The 20,647-nt window shown below is 45.0% G+C and overlaps 1 protein-coding gene across 1 annotated transcript in view; it reads right to left on the reverse strand.

Annotated features, from left to right (window-relative positions):
* Window positions 1-5,083: 5,083 nt before the first annotated feature.
* LOC124397613 (probable E3 ubiquitin-protein ligase HERC1) overlaps window positions 5,084-20,647 on the reverse strand; it is a 45,822-nt gene continuing 30,258 nt past the window's right edge. The window contains 34 exon segments of the mRNA XM_046867178.1: window positions 5,084-5,648; window positions 6,861-7,166; window positions 7,276-7,428; window positions 7,535-7,787; window positions 8,341-8,417; window positions 8,551-8,716; window positions 8,812-8,981; window positions 9,092-9,258; window positions 9,538-9,676; window positions 9,815-9,984; window positions 10,189-10,291; window positions 10,531-10,653; window positions 10,868-11,023; window positions 11,102-11,283; window positions 11,641-11,779; window positions 11,950-12,075; window positions 13,037-13,102; window positions 14,093-14,374; window positions 14,469-14,642; window positions 15,189-15,290; window positions 15,393-15,463; window positions 15,466-15,523; window positions 16,197-16,311; window positions 16,819-17,018; window positions 17,110-17,237; window positions 17,470-17,673; window positions 17,757-17,887; window positions 17,993-18,117; window positions 18,587-18,849; window positions 19,036-19,237; window positions 19,333-19,576; window positions 19,670-19,844; window positions 20,022-20,201; window positions 20,360-20,412. Coding sequence (XP_046723134.1) covers window positions 5,463-5,648; window positions 6,861-7,166; window positions 7,276-7,428; window positions 7,535-7,787; window positions 8,341-8,417; window positions 8,551-8,716; window positions 8,812-8,981; window positions 9,092-9,258; window positions 9,538-9,676; window positions 9,815-9,984; window positions 10,189-10,291; window positions 10,531-10,653; window positions 10,868-11,023; window positions 11,102-11,283; window positions 11,641-11,779; window positions 11,950-12,075; window positions 13,037-13,102; window positions 14,093-14,374; window positions 14,469-14,642; window positions 15,189-15,290; window positions 15,393-15,463; window positions 15,466-15,523; window positions 16,197-16,311; window positions 16,819-17,018; window positions 17,110-17,237; window positions 17,470-17,673; window positions 17,757-17,887; window positions 17,993-18,117; window positions 18,587-18,849; window positions 19,036-19,237; window positions 19,333-19,576; window positions 19,670-19,844; window positions 20,022-20,201; window positions 20,360-20,412 — 5,389 coding nt within the window. The 3' untranslated portion in view covers window positions 5,084-5,462.

Below are 20,647 nucleotides of genomic sequence, written 5' to 3' on the forward strand. Positions count from 1 at the left end.
ATATGTAATTGTTAACGTCGGATAAATATTTTTATTATTACACACTGATGTTGTTCCAGCATCCTCAGGCATATTAGCATTATGCTAGCTGCTAGTAAGCGCATGTATCGGTATTTTTTTCATAATTTTCGTGTAACATCACGATGAAAAAATATAAAATTACAGACCAAAGTATCAGTTTATACTGATTGTTATGACTAAACTGGTGAATAAACAAGTCAGCGCATGGAATAATTCCATAATTACCATTCAATTGTCTCATTATTCAGTAATGAACTCCAGACCTACGGCAAGTTTTGTACAAAGTTCAGAGTCACATTTCCATCAGAAGCTACTGAATCAATTTTTTGAGTTGTATCATCAAATATGGTAATAATGTTTAAAATTATAAATATGAATCAACATTGCATTGTGTGGGAGTGTGAGGTTTGACCTCAGCTGAACAATGACATCACGTAATTAATGTGCCGTGGCTTTAAAGAAAAAAACAAGATATTATATTTGAAGTCTCTGAGTATCTGTTCTCAGTAGTAAAAGCTCTTCCTGTCCTGGTTTTTTCGGACCATGGATCTGCTACAGAACCCATAATGTTTCATGTTTGAGAAATCATTGCACTATGACTTTTATAAGACGGCTTTGGATGCTGTAGCATGACATTTTTCAGCTTGTTCCAGCATGGCAAGACCCCTGTGCACAAAGCCAGCTCCATGAAGATCTGCTTTACATGGGTCGGAGTGGAAGATCTCCTGCTATAGACCTCCAACCCCATTGAACATGATGAATGTGGAACATCTTCCCAGCAGAGTGGAGCTCATTATAAAGGAATGTGATGCTCAGAAATCAGCACAAACCCAACTATTGGTCAAATGTTCATAAGATTGAAATGTCGGAAGGTTGTGAGATTAAATCCCAGCAACACCAAGCTGCCATTGGGGCCCTTTATAAAGAGCCCTTAACCTTCAGCTGCTTAGTTGTATACATGTGATCATTGTAAGTCGCTCTGGATGCAGGTGTCTGCTAAATGCCACAAACTTTTATCGATATAGTGTCGTATTTTTCGTCCTCCATCTTGCTTGCTCTGGAGTCTCCTTCCCTGCTCTCTGTAGTGTCTGTATTGTCGCTTATCTGTTAAACAGTATAATTTCAGATGAGCCTCGTATCTGTATTTGTGTAGCAAAGAAACAGATTAACAGTGCCACACTGCCCCCTTGTGGCACCGAGAGGCATCCCTGCATCCGTCACTCAGCCTGTAAACTCCCGCAGCTCTGAATTATTCATGAGGTGTGAGTTTTCGACTGCAGGCCACAAAGCCAGATGGAGTGTATTGTACAGTAGAGCGGAGACGTGGCGGGCTGATGGAGCGGCATCTAATCATCTCAACAGCGAGAAAGCGGTAGGCGTTACGCAGAGCGAACTCCCCGAAGCATTGCGTAATGATCCAGTCATAAACTGCTGCAGCAGACAGTCAGCTTCCTTCAGCGGCGAGTTTAAAACCAAGCATTAAAACACCAGCAGGAGCTCGCAAGTGTGTGTAGCGTGTAGTGATCATACACACTGTGATTTCAGGGGAAGATCAATGATCCTGTGATTGGTGCTGGTGAAACTGAGAGAGTCTGATTGGGTAGAACATGTTGATAAATCTTTTAGCGCAGCAGCTCTGATTATAGTGCAATTGTCCCCATTTTCTGTTATAATAAGCTCCAGTCCTCTGGTAAGATGTTCCTCTACACTTTGTGGAGATCCATTACCTACAAGGGTGTTTTTGGAGAATTGTGTTATACGTCAGAGCATTTTTATTCTTAATGACGCAATTGATCCGGGTACTAAGTCTTTGTTAAAAGCGCAGCACACTGTTGTAGGTCCTACGGACCATTAAGGAACAACCAAAGAACCTTGAAGGACACCGGCCAATCACCAAAGAAATATCCTCAAATGTGTTTATCACTGAAGTATTTTTGGTGCACATTCCTGAAGGGAAATCCGTAAAACCAAAAACCTATGAAATCCTACAATGATTCCTGCGTTTCCTTCGTTAGCGTCAGTATCGGTCGTGTTCTCTCTGACTTTCTCAGATGCTTTTTCTAATTCTGTAGCGCATCGAGTCGTGATGAATGAAGCTCTAAAACTGGCGGCGAGGCTGAAGACGGGTCCGAGTCAGGAGCAGCTGCGAACCTGCTGACTACAGCGCGAACCGTACACAAATAAAACAGGTGCCTAATAAGGTTACGTGTTGGGAAATGTGGAAAATGTGTGTCACGACTGCTATTTCAGCACATAACGCAGGCTGTTGCTCTGGATGCATTTAGACGGCACATACAAAAGTGGCACAGGCTCGTTCCTTCTCGCCTTTTTGTTCCCCTTTATGTGTGACACCGATTTCTCTCCGACTTTGTGGGTATTGAAATGAACTGAGATCTGAAACATATCCAGCATGTGTCATGGTCTAGATTGGACACATTGTTTTGGGGGGTGCTAATTTTCAGGTCACGAAACGTGTGTGAGGTATGAGATGGTATTAAATATTCTTGAGCGTATTTTCGTAACACCCCAACAGATGGCAGCACACACACAGGTGGCTACACGCACAGTCACAGGAAGCACTGGCCTTCAAAAGTCAGTGTGCAAAAAGACATCGTGAGCTGTACAACTGGTGCTGTTCTGACCACAGACGTTACCACTTCTGCTATCCTGACCACATATGCACCCTCTCACACGTGAGTTTCTCACCAGAAACTACATGATCTTCATTCTGCACCCACCCTACTTGCCAGATTTGGCTCCTGCAGACTTCACCATCTTCCCGGAGATTAAGATCCAGCTCAGAGCTCGGCGTTTTTGACACCATTGTGGAGATCCAGTGAAAATCGCAGAAGGTGCTTGACACTTTTTAAAAAGTAGACTTCCGGAACACATGGAAGGTGGAAAGAACACTGAGAGCTCTGTATTGGACTGGACTGAAGATAAATAGATCTTTCTTGTAAACAGAGCTAATCTTGAAACATTTTAAAACCACCTCATATACAAGCATGTCCACTTTCACATCATACAGTGAGACACTTCACAGACGTCACTATGACAACCAAACAACGATTAAACTAAGAGGCGATATTTGACGTCAGTGACATTTTAAGCGTCCGAGTCGCCTCCCGAGATGTAATTGAGGCTCTTCAGATCAACTCTCGACGTGAGAGAAGATTCATCTACACCGCAATGGCGTGTGATTTTTGAAGAGGCCGTCTCTTTCTTCTCTCGCCGTCTTTACGCTGTGCAATCGTTTAATCTCTCGGCGATCAGATGAAGGGCTTCAGCTAACTCTCAAACTCGGAGCTGAGAGTCAGAGAAACTGATTACGGCCGTCACTTCTCGCCCCGACTGCGGCCGAGGGATTTATCACAACCGTGAGATCTCGGGCAGGAAAGTGAGACGCCTCGACTAATCAAATCCCTGAGTGCGAGACGGAGATGATGTTTACCTGCACTTCAGCAGAATCTCCTCTCTTCACTTACTCATCATTTCACCTGTGGACTAAGACTTGTCCATGGTGCTGAATCACTCCTGCTCAGGGGCAACCAATTATAACATTATGGATTAGATCATTCTGAAAAACACACTTCACACTTCAGTCTGGACTGTGAGATCTGAAAGTTTCTGAACATGTTCTCGGAGCTCTGCAAATGCTGTATGTTTTTGTGAGGAAGGTGTGGATTCTGTGTTTTAGTAAAGGAGGTGTTTCTCTGTATCTGTTTTTGAAAAGTGGGTGTGGCTTCTGTATCTGTTGTCTGAGCTTGTGTGATTTCAGTAACTGTCTGTTTTTTAAAAGGTGTGGCCTCAGTGTCTGTTTTTAAGAAGGGGGTGTGTTTTTGCAGCAGTTTTTGTGGAGGTGTGGCTTCTAATTTTGAGAAGGAGGTGTGGCTTCATATTTGTTTTTAAAAAAGGTGTCTTCTGTATCTGTTTTTGAGAAATAGGTGTGGCTTCTGCAGCAGTTTTTGTGGAGGTGTGGCTCTGTATGTTTTTGAAAAGGGTGTGTGGCTTCTGCAGCAGTTTTTGTGGAGGTGTGGCTCTGTATGTTTTGAAAAGGTGTGGCTTCTGCATTGTTGTTTTTAGTAGGTGTGGTTTCTGTATTGATTTTGTGAAGTGGGTGTGGCTTCTGCAGCAGTTTTTGTGGAGGTGTGGCTCTGTATGTTTTTGAAAAGGATGTGTGGCTTCTGCAGCAGTTTTTGTGGAGTTGTGGCTTTTATTTCTCCCTATTTGAGAAGGTGGGCTTCTGCATTGATTTTAAGAAGTAAGTTTGGCTTCTGCATTGTTGTTTTTTTAGTAGGTGTGGTTTCTGTATTGATTTTGTGAAGTGGGTGTGGCTTCTGCATTGTGTTTTTTAAGTGGGTGTGGCTTCTAAATGTTTTCAGAGCTCCTGCTATGGGTTTAGGTGGAAAGAATTCTGATGGATAAAAAAACCCAAACGATAGTGATAGAGCAGCTCTAAATCCTTTTAATATTCAGTGTTTCATTGGGTTTTTTACGTACTGAAGGCGATGCATAAAGGTCTGACTGAGCACAACCTGATGTCTCGCTCTCGTTACAAAACAAACCGAATAAATTAGCGTTAATGTAAACCACGACACACAGTAGTATCAGGAGCCTCCGTGGACAAGCGGAGGAAAAAATCCGTCCACACGTCACACCACAGCGATCAGGACCTGTACACATGGCTGATACACACGTCTTCCTGAAGGAGAAAAACAAACTTCACACACACACACACACACACACACACGCTATGGATTTTCACACGTATTCACGAACAAACGGGAAAAAAAAATGAAATAAATATAAAACATTCGTTCGGGGGATAGATCACGGAGTCGAGGGACACTATTTGGCAAATAAATATCCGTGCATAATGTGTGTGGGGTTTTTGCAAGTATTACATTCAAGATAAAATAAATTGAGGAGCGGTTTTCCGGGCGTGTCCTGGGTGATGTTCAGCACGTTGGTGTAGAAGAAGCTGAACCGATGCCTCGTTTGTGTTTTCCCAGTTTGTCTGGTTTGAAATGACCTCTAGCATTTAAATGGTTTTAGTGTTAAATATTTTGTATTGTTTTATTTAAAGGTGCAGTTTGTGATGAGAGAAGCCTTTCTATGGGGCGGAGCTAAGCAGGTAGAAAGTTCTTGTTGAAAGAATCCGGTTCCACTGCTTGACTGCTTGTGCATCTCTCCTACTGTCCACCTAAAACACAAAGTGCTCTTGAAAGACTTTAATTTTTACATACCGCCCCTTTAATTTTAAAGGGAAGTGCCAAAACTTGAATAAATGAAATACATTAGACAGCCATGGATCACTTCAGTGCTCCCCAGAGTGGACGAGTGGAGTGAGAGATCTGTGGATCACAGCAGAAAGGAAGAATGTTGACTGGAGGATTCTACCCGGTCCTCGTAATGTAGCGGAGCCTGTAATGAGAGTGTGTTCAGTATTCGGTGTCGGATCCGTCCGCCGGTTCCGTGTTGCGTGACAGCATGTAGTTGTCCATGTCTATGGAAGGACAGTTGTGGATGGAGTAGCGCAGACGCTCGGCGAGCATGGCCTGGCTGGTGTAGGGAGGCAGACGCAGCTGGAAGAAACACGTCTGGGCTGTGGGAAGACCGTTCATAGGCTGCAGGGGAAATAAACCAAAAAAAAAGTCTTTTTATATTGAAGGAACCTCTAAGTCAAGAAGACCATAGTAGCCCCCAGTGAGGTTTAATCTGTGGCTGGAAAAATGTATTCCAAAATCGGCTTAATCTGCATGTAGTAGAGCGTCTAATCTCCAAGTAGGTTTAATGTGAGTGCAGAAAAGCCCACTAATATACACTTTAAAAAAATGACCTACATAGTTAGAGGTTGGAATTCCAACAAACTCCAGCAAACTACTAATCCCAAAATAAGCACAATGTGAATCCAGAAATATCCCACCAACCCCCAACTAAGTTTCATTCAAGTCTAGAACCTTCTACCTACCTACCTGCTCCAGAAAACTTGTAAGTCACTGTAAATAAAGATAAATGAATGTATAGGAAACCTACTAATCCCCAAACACAGTTATTGTGAGTCTTTAAACCCAAAGTGACCCCCAGCTGTGTATGATAAAGCTGAAAAAAACGAATTTACTTAACAACCTGTCCTTAACCATTACCCAACTCCAGCTGGGATTAAGCCGAGTCGGTTCAGAGGAAGACCTAGCACTAATTAAACATGACTCAAATCCAGAAATACCATACTAATCTGTAATAAGGCTTAATGTCAGTACAGGAGCTGTGTTATTCCACATCTAGCGCCAGAAAATCTCCTACTCCTAATATATTTTTTCATCCAGAGGAAAGAAATTGGACTAATCCCCTGTGTGTATTCAGAAATGTTCAGAAATCTGTTCCAGGTTAACAAGATTTTTCCAAGTACACGAAATAATCCAGTTAGCTTCATGTGAAGTCCAGAAAAGGACTAATCCTTAACCGGGTTTAATACGAGTCCAGAAAACACGTGACCTCGTGGGGGATTAGTAATAATGCAGAACTCACACAGAACTCGTCATAATGTGAATTCGGTAAAATTCTACTTAAGTTTAGCTCAGAAAACTTGATCTAGTCAGGGATTAGTAGTGGACGTCTAGAAAAATGGACCAATCCCACGATAGGATTCGGGAAGGTGCATGGAACACCTGACTAATCCCCACCTGGACATACTTTAATGCACACCCTGGCAGTGTTACTACAATAACACAGACATTACTAATTAATCCCCACCTGAGCTTAATCTTTATTTGTAGAGATGAATCAAATGGATGTTGGTAAACAAACAAACAAACAAACAAGCAAACAAGCTCCCTCACCCGGTCCACTTTGATGATCTGGAACTTCTGCGTGATGTCGGCCGGGTTGGACGGCAGCCTGGAGCGCCCGGATACGAAGCGCAGGAACAGCACTCGCTCCTCATTGGTGAACTCCTCCAGGCTTTGCCAGAGCCAGCCAATCAGCTGGTGGTTGGCAGTGATGTCACGATAACGCACCACCTTCTTGAGCATCTCTACGGAGACCTCTGGAAGGCCACAGACGAGCTGCTCCACCTGACGCGCCGTGAGCAGAGAGAGCAACGGTACGGGGATGATGGAAGACATGCCCTCTCTCACCGCCGCGACCTAACACACACACACACACACACACACACACACACACACACACACACAATTCCAAAATACGTCTCTAAATTAAACAGATTGCAGTAGACTGCAGTGTTTATTACGTCACCTGTCTGTCCATTTCATGCAGCCGAAACTCCAGGGCTCGTTCCACGTATTCCACCCTGTTGGAGAAGGTCAGAGGGAGGTTGTGGCCCCCGGGAACCACTGGGACCAGCTTCCCGTCTGCACTGTGGGCCACAAACGAGCCCAGAGGAATCATCTACAGACAGGAAATCCACTCTGTCAAAAATAGCTCCGCCCACCTCTATAATTGGTAAAAAGATTAACATCATGTAAACAAGCCACACTGCTGTCCAGCGTCTCACCACAGTGAAGTTGTCCTCTGTGATGCTGCTGTGGTCAGGGTTCAGGATGTCCTGAAGTGAGCGGTGTGTGAGGAGGTCCACTTCTTCCAGGTCGGCGCCACCCAGAGGGATGGAGCACAGCTGTTTCCACACCCATGGAGCCAGGTGCAGGTCCAGAGGCTTTTTGGTGCGAATAGCCACTGCCATCAGGATGCCCAGAAACCGGAACTGCAGCATATGCTCATCGGAGACGGCCGCTGGGTTCATGAGGAACCTGGGACACAGACACACACACATTATCAGAATTAGAGTGCGACCAAATTTTACCAATACCGGTAGCTGGATTGGATAATTTTTGCTGATAACTGATTACTCAACCGATTTTTAAAATAGATACTGAATAAAAACCAAAAAGTCCACGTAAAATGTATTTATTACAAAAAAAAAAAATACTCAATCATGATATGTGCTAAATAAAATAAATATGAATATAGTAATGATAATAATAAATAATAATATTATTATTTAAATTCTATTATTATTATATTATATAATAATTATATAATATAATCATTATATAATTAGAAAAATTATAAATTATATACAATACAATATAGCGCTCTCCGTGCAGCGTGCAGTCTCGCACATAAAAACAAACAGCACGTGCTGTCAGTGATTTGACTATAAATTGGTCGATCTCTAATCAGAACATCATGGGGATCATGAAAACAGACAATCATACATGTGTGAAAACGAGAAAAAATGGACTCGGACACACAAGTCTGTGTGTGTGTGTGTGTGTGTGTGTGTGTGTGTGTGTGTAATACCGGTCTGTATTACTGCCCACATCTGCAGTACTGTTAGGGGTGCGAATAAGTAAATCCACCACTCCAGACTGTAGCTCCTGAGAAAGACAGATCACGACAGTATGAGCAGTAAATAATAATTTTTCCTTCTCATTTGTTGTCCATTTACAGTTACCCTGTGGTATGAGTGCTGAATGTATGAGGTACTGTGTTATCTCTGCTGTAAATAACCTGGCACATCTCGGTCACGGTGTCATCGAACACTCCGCCTGCGTCGTCTGCACCTTCTCCCACCAATTTCACCTTCCAGGCTCTGGAGGGCAGACGCAGCTCCGTCGGGTTCACGTTCACCACCTGCTTCGCTATCTGCACGAAAATTGGCTTGCTGGAGCGCCCCCTAATAATATAAGAAATGTACTGGTGTTTGATAGCTGAAATAATACTCGCACTTGCTCCTTGTGTGTGTGTGTGTGTGTGTGTGTGTGTGCGCACCTGCTGGAGATTCTCTTCACGGTGATCTGGGGGCCGTATGTCTTGCCCTGGGTCATGGTGCGGCCGATAGAGCGCACTAGGGGCAGAGTGTTGACTTTGGGGGACAGGAGGCCGCGGATGTGGCCGTGTACGAGGGCTGCTGTGCCTGCGCTGTAGCGGGAGGATAAAACCTGGACACAAAGAGGGGTGGGGTTACTGACCACACCTCTATTCCTCATGTTGATTTACCATACTAGTGAATGATACTCCTGTGTGTGTATGTGTGTGTGTGTGTTGACACCTGACTGTTGGAGTCCAGGTTGAGAAGTCTCCAGGACTTATACATGAGATCAGAGAAGTGATGGAGGACTCGTAGGCGAGCGCTGAGCTCTTTGGGAGTGCAGTCCTTCAGGGTGTTGTACTGTGGAGGAACGCTCTGAGGCAAACCCAGCTGGAGTCCTGCTGAACCTGTAAACAGAAGTGTGTGTGAGAAAGACTGTATTCTATACAGAGTTAATTGTCTACAGACTTGCACAAAAGGAAACAGAGATCCTGCACCATGGGTTGGAGAGGAAGATCTTGAGTGGGCTTCAATAGAGCTCTGAACCCTACTGAACATCTTTTAGGTGAATGTGAACGTGGACTGAACCCTCACACCTCCAGCAGAACCTGACTTTGAAGAATTTTGTGTGTGTGTGTGTGTGTGTGTGTGTGTGTGTGTGTGTGTGTGTGTGTGTGTGTACACACCTGAGCCCCTAGAGGATAAAGGTGGTGTTGTCCATGCAGAACTGTGGCATCGTCCAGCTGAGATCTGTTTGATGTTCTTGGCCTGCAGAGCTGTGACGAGGGTAGGCTCCTTCACTGGACTTGAGTGACCAAGACCCAACTGTGCACGCACGCACGCACACACACCACACACACCACACACACCACACACACACAGGTTTTTCCTTTAATTTGTCACTCATGTTTGTATCTATGTGACATTATAAATGTGTGTGTGTGTGTGTGTGTGTGTTTGTACCTGAGCCTCACAGTTGCACCCCCAGGCGTACACGTCCCCAGTGTTGGACAAAGCCAGGATGTGTTCGCATCCCACAGCGATGTCCTCGACGAACACACCCTCCAGAGCAGGAACTACCTGCGGCCGGTTGTGGTTCTTCAGCATGGAGTCGGGAAGGCCAATCAGACGTTCTGTAATCACACACACACACACACACACACCGTTTTATTGTCTGCAATCTCTTTTCGGCATCCATATAAATGCGACGTTACTATAGAAACAAAAAACATAACTTTCTGGAAAAGTGCTTGGCCCCCACATGATTGCTGCCTGCACCTGTTTATTTTCATCTGCAGCCATTTTTTTTTTTTACCTGTCTGGCGTCTCGCTCTTACCTTGACCGAATGTGTACACGTGTCCGTCGTTGGCCAGCACCACTGAAAAGTGAGTTCCACATCCGACCTTCTTGATGCCTTTATTGCATAACGTCTCCACTTTCTGTGGAACGAGACACGAGACAAGACGTTACGACTCCACTGATGTGGACCGATTCGGTCGACAAAAATCCCCTGCTTGTGCCTGATGCTCAACAAACGGATAATTAGCATGTAATAAATCATCCGCGAGCCCGGAACAGTGCGGCACGGACTTAATAATCGTCCAGTTTATTACATTTAATATGTTCGACTAATAAACGGTGTCGTTACCGGGTGCTGAAATAAGATTAGAAGCAGTACCTGGGGATAGCACTTGACCGCACAGGGGCCGGTACCGAGTTTCCCATAATCCCCGTCACCGAACGCCCAGAGAGTCATTCCATCCGATGCCAGAGCCAGGGTGTGATTAATCCCGCACGACACCTGCATGCAAACAAGTACATATCGCTGTACATCTAATAAACGTGGAACATGTGAATTAACGCTGCTACGATAAATATGGTTTATCGCGTGGAACCTTTGAGCAGGCGTACGCTCTACACTCTGCACACTCGTTCCATGAATATTAAATAAACACCCAGGGAATGAGCTGTTACTATGGAAACGTGCTCTGTGCCTCTTTCATAGTGATACTCGCCTGTCCGATGTGGTGACCTTCGAGCGCCGTGACCCTCTCCGGAACCATCTTGTTGGAGGTAGACCTTTGACCCAGGCGTCCCGAATCTCCGCTGCCGAACGTGAAGAGCTTCCCGTCGGACGTGACCACGGCGGAGTGTTTGAATCCACATGCCAGCTACGCGGAAAAAAGTGTTCAAATTCGTAAAAATACAACACGTTTGTACGACACTTTAACACAATGTACATGTTTTACCTGCACCACCTCCTCCCCCTGCAGAGCCTCGATCTGTTTGGGGCGTCTCTGGCGCTCGGTGTTGCCGTGACCCAGCTTCCCGTAATCGCCGTCACCCCAGCTGAACACCTCGCCCGTCTCGGTCAGAGCCAGAGAATGGCCGTCTGAACCGTACGACGTCACCAGCTGAGTGACCACGTAACCTGAGAGGAAAAAGTGTGGAGCTGTTAGAAGTGACGTCTCACGTGATCACGTACACCGATGAGATTTCACACAAGCGAATTAGAAACGTTATTCCTTTACAATCCGGGCTGCGTTACTGTGAAACCGAGAGAGGGGGTGGGACTTTTCAGGGGTTGCATTAAATATTCAAATTTGATCCCACCCACTTAAATGTTAATCATTATATGTCACGTGCTGATTGGCTAACGAGAGAAAGTGTATTTGTGAGTAAAAGAAATTCAGAGCTGCAACACAAACTGGAGGAGTGAAGCCTGGCAGGTATGTAGTTGTGTGTATAACGTGTTTGTGTAGGAGTTGTGTGAGTGTATGTGTGTTACCCTGTAGTGCAGAGATGAGTGTAGGTGTGTACAGGTCGTCCGAGTTGCCCTGCCCGAGCCGGCCGTAGCTGCCCTCTCCTACCGCCAACACGGTGCCACTCGACTGGACCAGGAACGTGCAGTTCTGTCCACATACAACCTAACACGCACACACACACACACACACACACACACACACACACACACACACACACAAACACCGCTTTCAGTAGAATTTACACAAAAATGTGCTACATAGGAAACATTTACAACCCCTATCTATCTGTCTGTCTGTGTGTGTGTGTGTGTGTGTGTGTTAATGTCTCACACCTGCTGGGTCTGAGAGAGAGAGGGGACGAGGGTGGGCACAGTAACATTGGTTCCGGCTTCAGCGAGCTGTCCATGTCGTCCGTTACCCCACAGATACACCTCACTCTTGCCACCCTGCTGCCAGTCCTGAACACACACACACACACACACAGCATATTTTTGTTAGAGTGTAGTCTCTAAAGTACTCTCACTACCCCATGAGGCGCTTCCCCTCCGCTTTATTCTCATTCAAGAAGCGTTTGTAGTTTTACTCCACTTTGTATTATTTTCCCTCTCTAGAATTTCCTCACCATTTCATTATTATTATTTTTAAATCTTTGCAGCTTTTTTAAATATTCTTAATATTTAAATATTTTTAAATATTGTGCATGATAATCATAACGGCCCGTTTGCCTCCTTTATTTACTCACTTATTTTTACGTTCATTTTAAATTTAAATTAATTATAATTATATTATAATGATAATATTACAATTATTGATTAATATTATTGTTTATTATCTATCTATCTATCTATCTATCTATCTATCTATCTATCTATCTATCTATCTATCTATCTATCTATCTATCTATCTATCTGCTTGTTTGTTTATTAATATTGCAATTGTTTGTACTATTATATAAATTAGCTTTTTTCTTTGAGACTTCAAATTCTTTCCAGGTGTGAGTGCAGAACTGAGTGTTATTATTAAACAGAAGGTGGTCGTATCTATGCTCTGTAACATTCAGTGTCCCGTGTGAAGGAGTAAAGTGAATGTTGTTTGAATGTGGTGTGTGGTAGCGAAACTGCGTTTGTTCTTAATTCTGAGTAACTTTTAACGTTCTTGAAAAGGTTGGGGAAAAAATCTATGCTTCAGACAGTTTTCTGAAATTCCTACAGAGGAGAGGAACGGGAGAGGAATGTTCAGGGAAACTGAGGGCTGTTAGGGAATGTTAAATGATGAAGAGCTGAAACAGAGATGGCCTTGAATGAGAACATGCTTCTGGAGCTCTACCTGATAATGATGAATGAAACAAAACACACACACACACACACACACACACACACACACACACACACACACACACACACACACACACACACTCACCTCGGGTCTGCTGGTGGCCCATGACATGAGCTGCTCATCCATCATAAAGCTCCACTTACTGTTATCCTGCAGAACCAAAAACATCACACCAACGTCACAGACACGCACTGACAAGCTTCATTATTGTTACCATAGCGACAGCTCTAAGTGAGCTTTAGGTGCAAATCTTTTCCGGAGGCCCGTGAAGCTGCTGCAAAACCGGAGTAATGTGGTGAAATGGAGGAGTTTTAGTGATGATACGTGCTGCCGAGTTCTAAACCAGTTAAAGCTTATAAAGAGATTTGTGAGTAAGAACAAAAAGAAGAGACTGTTTTCCTACTATTTAATTTAAGAAAATTGGAAGAGAACCAGGATTTGAGTTCATTAAAGCAGTCAAGAAGAGAGGAAGGAGGGAGTTTAGACATTAGGTTTGCTGCAGTGTAACAGTGGAAAGAATACCATATTTACGGAAGATTATGCCAAGAGGAAGAAGGTAGATGATAAAAAGAAGAGGTCCCAGGACAGAACCCTGGGGGACTCCAGTGTTATCAGTGGAAGATTTGGAACCGAATGAGTGTAATGTGATGAACTGAGTGCACCCTGATAGATCCAGTCCAGGGGGGTATGAGTAATGCCAAATGAAATAATTTGAATAAGAAAGATAGTATGAGAAATAGTGTCAAAGGCCGAACTTAAATCAAGAAGGATAGGAATGGTAACTAAACCAGAATCATAAGTATAAGATCTAAAATATGTGAGGTGGTGGGAAGCTGAAAAATAGAGAATAAGAGGAATATGGTCAAATTCAGAAGAAGATGTAGGGAGGAAGGTGAAACTAAATGCAGGTGAATTTTATATATTTTATCATTGGAAAAGGACATCAGAAAGTTGCAGAAAGCAGATGAAAATAGACGGAAAGGTAAAGAACATGGGGGTCTAAAAATAGTATTGAAAAAGTGAAAAGTCCCGTTTTCCTGTTTTCCTCTTTATGCAAGGAGTCTTTAATGTCAGAGCTGAAACTTGTGCAGGACAGAAGAGTTCACACTTTATTATACTCCTTCAATAAGATGGACTCACCAGCGCTCGGGAAGACGCCGTGTCTCCGTTCTGCTGAAACTCAGGCACGGCGAACTCCTCTGGGAAGGACGCGGAGCGGGCAAAGGCCTCTGCGCTCTTCACGGTGGTGGAGAAGGTGGAAAGCCAGCACCACTCGGAGTTTGTGGAGGAGAGGGCGGGGTCGTGGTGGGGAGGGACCGGCTCATGGCTCAAAAGCTGCTCCAAGTTCAGACCCACGGCCAGTGAGGACAGGCTCTGCAGGAAACTGCTGTGGACCAGCTGATCTCCAGACATCACATGACTCTGAGAGAAAACACACATCAGCTGTTTATTAACACAACCGACGCTACATCAGGAAAACTGTGAAGAAGATCAAACTACAGCTGTTTGTTCTCACCCGCTCGTAGTTGTACTGCTCCTGCAGCAAGAGGGGGAGACGCTCGAGAAAGACGGCCATGCAGGGAGCGCGGCTCAAACCCCGGATTCCCTGAGAGCGGAGCACACTGCGGCATGACGCCAGGACGTGGTTCTGAGAGATCCAGTCCGGACTGCAGCGGATCAGCAACATATCCTGCAGAAAAACAGGATTGCACACTTTTTGCATACACACTCTATACTTACTGTATAATACATACACTCTATAATACACACACACTCTATACTACATACACAAAATGTATACTACATACACACTATACTTACTTTATACACACTCTATACCACATACACACTCTATTCTACATACACACTCTATTCTACATACACACTCTATAATACATACGCACTCTATAATACATACACACTCTATTCTACATACACACTCTATAATACATACACACTCTATACTACTATACTGCATACACACGCTATACACACTCCATATTAACTTCATATGCACTCTATACTGCATACACACCATATATAATCTATACTTAATACATACACACTCCATTCACACTAAATACTCACCGTATACACACTTTACACATACCCCATACTAACTGCATAAACACTCCACTCTTAGTGTACACCCAATGCGCACACACACACACACACACACACACACACACACACACACACACACACACACACACACTAATTTTGGAAGAAGTGTTACCTTTGACCTTCCCGAACACACAACGACCCCCACAGACGGGATCCAGGTGGTACAGACGACTGATCCCAACCCTGTGACTACAGTCTGTAGGACAGAACCATCCTACACACAGGGGACCAGAAACTGTGTTTGCGTGTCCGTGACGGCATATTCAGTGAAATAATACGATATTTAGTGTGAAGACGAGAAAAAGAAGAAACTCACCCTCAGAGACCAGACATTAATCAGACCTCCGATTCCTCCTGAGATCAGAGCGAGTCCACTGGGGCAAAAGACAGTGTCTTTATCGCTGTGATGTGTCCACTCAGTCTAAACACACACTTAGCACTGCCTCGCTGTAGACACACACACACACACACACACACACACACACACACACACACACACACACAATCCTACTTATACTCTAGCAGTAAATAAAACACACACACACACACACACACACTAATGCATCTGCATAACGAATGCACAAACCTATATGCACATATAGCACACACATCTCCACACACACACACACACACACACACACACACACACACACACACACAAACAAATAAAACACACTCAGTGTACACTAAGACACACGCACACACCTGTATAAGAACAGACTCAGGGTACACTGACACACACACACACACACACACACACATACATACATACATACATACAAGCACACACAAAACAAACAGAAGTCCGTCTGCATTAAAACACACCCCTTTCATGTTTATTTGAATCATCAGAAATGAAAGATCCCTCAATGTTCAAAAACACACAGTGCCTCCACGAGTGATAAACACACGCACACGCACACACACACACACACACACACACACACACACACACACACAAACACACACACAAACACACACACAGAGTGTGAACACAGCTCAGGCCAGAGTCATCCATCCAGGGAAAATAAATAAATAAATAATAAATAAAAATAAAGATGGTGAAAGTGAACACAGACAGGAACAGGAACAGGAACAGGAACAGGAACGAGGCTCTGACCTTCACCATGGTGCTTCTGTCCTGACTGCTGGAGGCGCTGAGGAATTGTGGTACTGACACACTACTGCCCCCCTGTGGAACGGTCCACACGTACAGGAGGCCATTTTGGCATCCGCTAAGAAGAAGAAGAAAAAAAAAAGATTACTACAAATCGACACATTCAGGGTTTTATGTTACAAATCTTTACCTAATTTATTTTCATTAAAGAATTTAAAGTATTTTATAAAAAAAAAAAAGATTTAAATGCCAGGATTGATTTGACAAAAAGAGTAATAGTGATAGAGAGACCAAAAGAGTTCAAAAGAGGGAGAAAGAGAGAGAATCGATTGATTTATTGATTGTATGTACACGATAGTCGTGAAAAGCACAGGTTTATAATAATGCTCTTATTATATGGTAAGGAGTCTCCAGTGTCGGTTTTCCGACGTTACCGTTATTTATTTGTTGTGGGTTTTTTTGTTGTATGAGCTTCAAAAGAAAAAGAAGAAAGAGAGGCTGGTGAGGAGAACGTACGTGTTAGTAACTTGTACTATGTAAATGTAGCTATAAACGGATAAAACCTGCACTGAGTGGTTTATTGAAGAACAGAAGGTGGTGATGAAGCTGCAGGTGCGAGACTCACACGGCCATCATGAGGCGTGGGTTGGGAGCGTGTCCCGGGAGAGGACACCACTCGGCGGTGTTGACCAAACCCGTGTGGTAGAGCGAGTGCAGGACGAGCCACGCCGAGCCTGAACGTCCCCACACCTTCACCACCTCACAGCGGCTCACTGACAGCAGCAGGTGACCTGTGGGGTCCCACCTCAGAGCGTTCACGCTCTCCTGCCAACACACACACAGGGTTATACATGATGAGGCCTTCGGCGTGTGTGTGTGTGTGTGTGTGTGTGTGTGTGTGTGTGTGTGTGTGCACCTGGAAGGCTGTAAGGAGTATTGGCTGCTCCGTGTCGTAGCTCTGAGCGGCTCCCAGCAAGATTTTCCCATCAGGATAACCGACGGCAAACGGTCTATCAGCACTGAACCACGCCAAACACCGAGGAGCTGAGAGAAAAGAGAGAGAGAGAGAGAGAGAGAGAGAGAGAGAGAGAAGGAAAGAGAATCAAAAACAAGGGACAGTAAGCGACAAAGAGAGATGGAGAGAAAAAGAACGAGAGAGAAATTGAGAATTAAAAAGAAAGAGTAAAGAGAGCGAGCGAGCGAGAGAGAGAGAGAGTGAGAGAGTGAAAAGGAGAAGGAAGAACCGAGAGAACGCGAGAAAGAGAGAGATTATCACCTTCACTTCGGTGACAGTGAGGCAGCAGCGTGCTCTCCACACGCACTCCGTCTCCACCTTCCTCTGTCACCTCCATCCAGCAGAGGGAGCCGTTGAGGAGTCCCACCAGCAAGCTCTCCGTCCCTACGCTGGTGAATGTGGAGTTCTGAGCCCACGCCATAGCTGTGACCCACGACACCTGAGTCTCCACGTGAGCCTGAGAGCCTGAGACGGAAACATGTGTTCAGCCATTCACGTGTGTGTGTGTGTGTGTGTGTGTGCGAGCATGAGTGAGCTGACGTTCTTACCACGTACGGCACAGATGTAGATGTGTTTGCTCTGGAAGGTGGCCAGATGTGTTCCTCGTGCACTCCACATCACTGGAGAGAGCAGGTGTGTTCCTACAGAGGGTTCGGCAGCAGAGCCTAGAGAGGTCTCGCTACACACACACACACAAATGATAATAAATCTGCAGATCCAAACCCATACAATAAAATACAATTGCAAGCGTGTGTGTGTGTGTGTGTGTGTGTGTGTGTGTTACCTGATACAGGGGTGTGTGTGTAGCAGGTCAGCTGTATTATCAGAGACGTCCCATAGACACACCGTCCCATCCTGTGAGCTTGTAGCCAGGAGTCCTTGCTCTGTGTTCCAGGTGCAACTCGTTACCTGCAATATATGGATCAAAAATACGCACTTTTCCAGAATTCAGTATATAAAAAAATCATATAAATCAGAGTTCCTACATATTTTTCATTTAAAAATCTCATACTTTCCAGACTCAAATACGCAGATTTTTAAGACCATAATAAACATCTGAATTAATCATTTTAAATTCCAGCTATCACTTCGTTACGTTACAATCTCTGATGTTTTCCACCTGTTTGGTTTTCGTTTGAAAACATATTTTTGCGCCTTCCATCCACACTGAGACGCGTTTTTAGCCGTCGTGACTGCGCTTTAAAGAGCCGGAAAGTAAATAAACGTGGTGCAGGCGTTTAGCTTGTGCGTATGAGTGCAAAAGGCCGAGTGTATCTGGATTAGTGAATATGGAAATAGAATACAAACAAATATTTTTCAATATTCAGTGAATTCTCATGTGTGTGTGTGTGTGTGTGTATGTGTGATGATGGTCTACCCTGCTGTGGTGAGCCTCCAGCTTGCTGAGAGGACACTGCCTCAGGTCTCCGACCGTGTCGCTGTAGCTCTGAGGTCTGATGGAGCCGTCTCGCTCCGACGCCACCAGCGCCTGAACCAGCTGCTGTGCCGCCCACTGCCGGTGCCCGCTGTTCAGACGGGCCGAGAGGGCGCAGGCCGCCAACGCGTTCGCCAGCTCCAGGGCTCCCACCCGTACGGTGGCCTGAGAGAGACACGGGCCTGGAGTAAGCGGGCTGCCCGACTCTGCGAAAGAAAAATGGTTCTATTAATACAGCGATAATTCAACATGAATTCTATCAACACAGAATCGTATCCCACTTCAAAAGAGAGAGAGAGAGAGAGAGAGAGAGAGAGAGAGAGAGAGAGAGAAAACAGAGAAAGTGTGTGTGTGTGTGTGTGTGTGTGTGTGTGTGTGTGTGTGTGTGAGACCTTTCGCCTCGTTGGACTCTGCTCTCTCTGCACCGTATCGATATCTGACTCGTTTCTCGGTGAGGAGCGACACCAGACTCTGCGTTACCAGGAAGTTGGGGAACGCGAGCTCTCTGGAGTCCCGGCTCGGCCCCAGGCGTCCTCGCTGCTGAGGGTCACAGATGGCTCCGAGATTCACGCCTGTAGCAGCAGCCATGAGATCCTGAAGATACAAAAATAAAATTGCTGTTAAAATTTTGACTGTAAGAGAAAAAGTTCAGGATCAGGGTGAGATCAAACACCGATCTATCCGATTACCTGGGTGCAGATGTCCACCAGCTCCCTGTACGCCGTGGGGCTGTGAGACACCAAACTGCCGATCGCAGAACTGAGAAAAGACAGGAAGGCGGAGCTTGAGCCATCACCCCCAGAACCACGCCCCCTGTCCTGTTGGCCCACCTGGACACGCCCACTCGCTGCTAAACACATGAGGCGCACCAGGATGCGGATATCGGCCAATCCCAGAGCTTCTAATCCGCTCGACTGGCTGCACACCGCAGTGCTGAGGGACACACAGGTTAGTTAAACATCAGGCATAGTCTGGACATCACACACACACACACACACACACACACACCGAATCACAGTGTCTTACATGGAAGCGGTTTGGGACAGAGCCGTGAGCACCATGCTGTACCCCAGCAGGACCTGAGCAGTGGAAGTAACCCTACGTAAAGCCTCCAGTCTCTGCTGAGCCTCAGTTAAAGACGTGGCCTGTTCTCCAAGAGAAAGTAATGCTACTGCGGGCTTCAGCTCCGTACTCGTCACGCCTACACACACACGCGCACACACACACACACACACACACACACGTTCTTAATTCTGACTGGTATAGCAGGAGCAGGAATGTGTAAGTCATAATAAGGGCTTAGAACTTTTAGAACCATAAGTCTGGTCTGTGTGTGTGTGTGTGTGTGTGTGTGTGTGTGTGTGTGTGTGTGTGTGACCTTGGCAACGTGCGTGTGGCTCTGTGGTGCTGTGTGCTCCGAGCGGATCAGGTTCGGTGAACGGGATCGGTTCAGGAATCGGCTTTTTCTCGCTGAGCCCCAGAGGCCGCAACAGCACTCCGAAATCCTCAAAACCCGTCAGACGTTCCGGGTCTGGAATGTCCTGCTGCTCCCACTCATCTAAAACACACACACACACACACACACACACACACACACACACACACACACACACACACACACACTTTACCCAAAGCTAGTGTTTTACTGTTGGAGGAGCATTGCCATGTAATAAATTAATTAATTAATTAATTAAACTAGATTAAAAGTTAACATACCATCAGACGTGCTGTCCAACCGGCCAATCAGATCAGACGCCATTCCCCTTGTTCTGGGGGAGAAAAAACAACATTGTAATATTTAGATTGGAATTTATTCCTCTTAAACTGTTACAATAATGTCTTAGGTCAGATAAACACTCAATGTAGAGTTTTAGATCGGATTAAACTCTCAGTGTAGAGTTTTAGATCGGATTAAACTCTCAGTGTAGAGTTTTAGATCGGATTAAACTCTCAGTGTAGAGTTTTAGATTAGATTGAACTCTGAGTGTAAAGTTTTAGATCAGA

Source organism: Silurus meridionalis, chromosome 15 (genome assembly GCF_014805685.1).
Source record: "Silurus meridionalis isolate SWU-2019-XX chromosome 15, ASM1480568v1, whole genome shotgun sequence".
NCBI classification, from domain to species: domain Eukaryota; kingdom Metazoa; phylum Chordata; class Actinopteri; order Siluriformes; family Siluridae; genus Silurus; species Silurus meridionalis.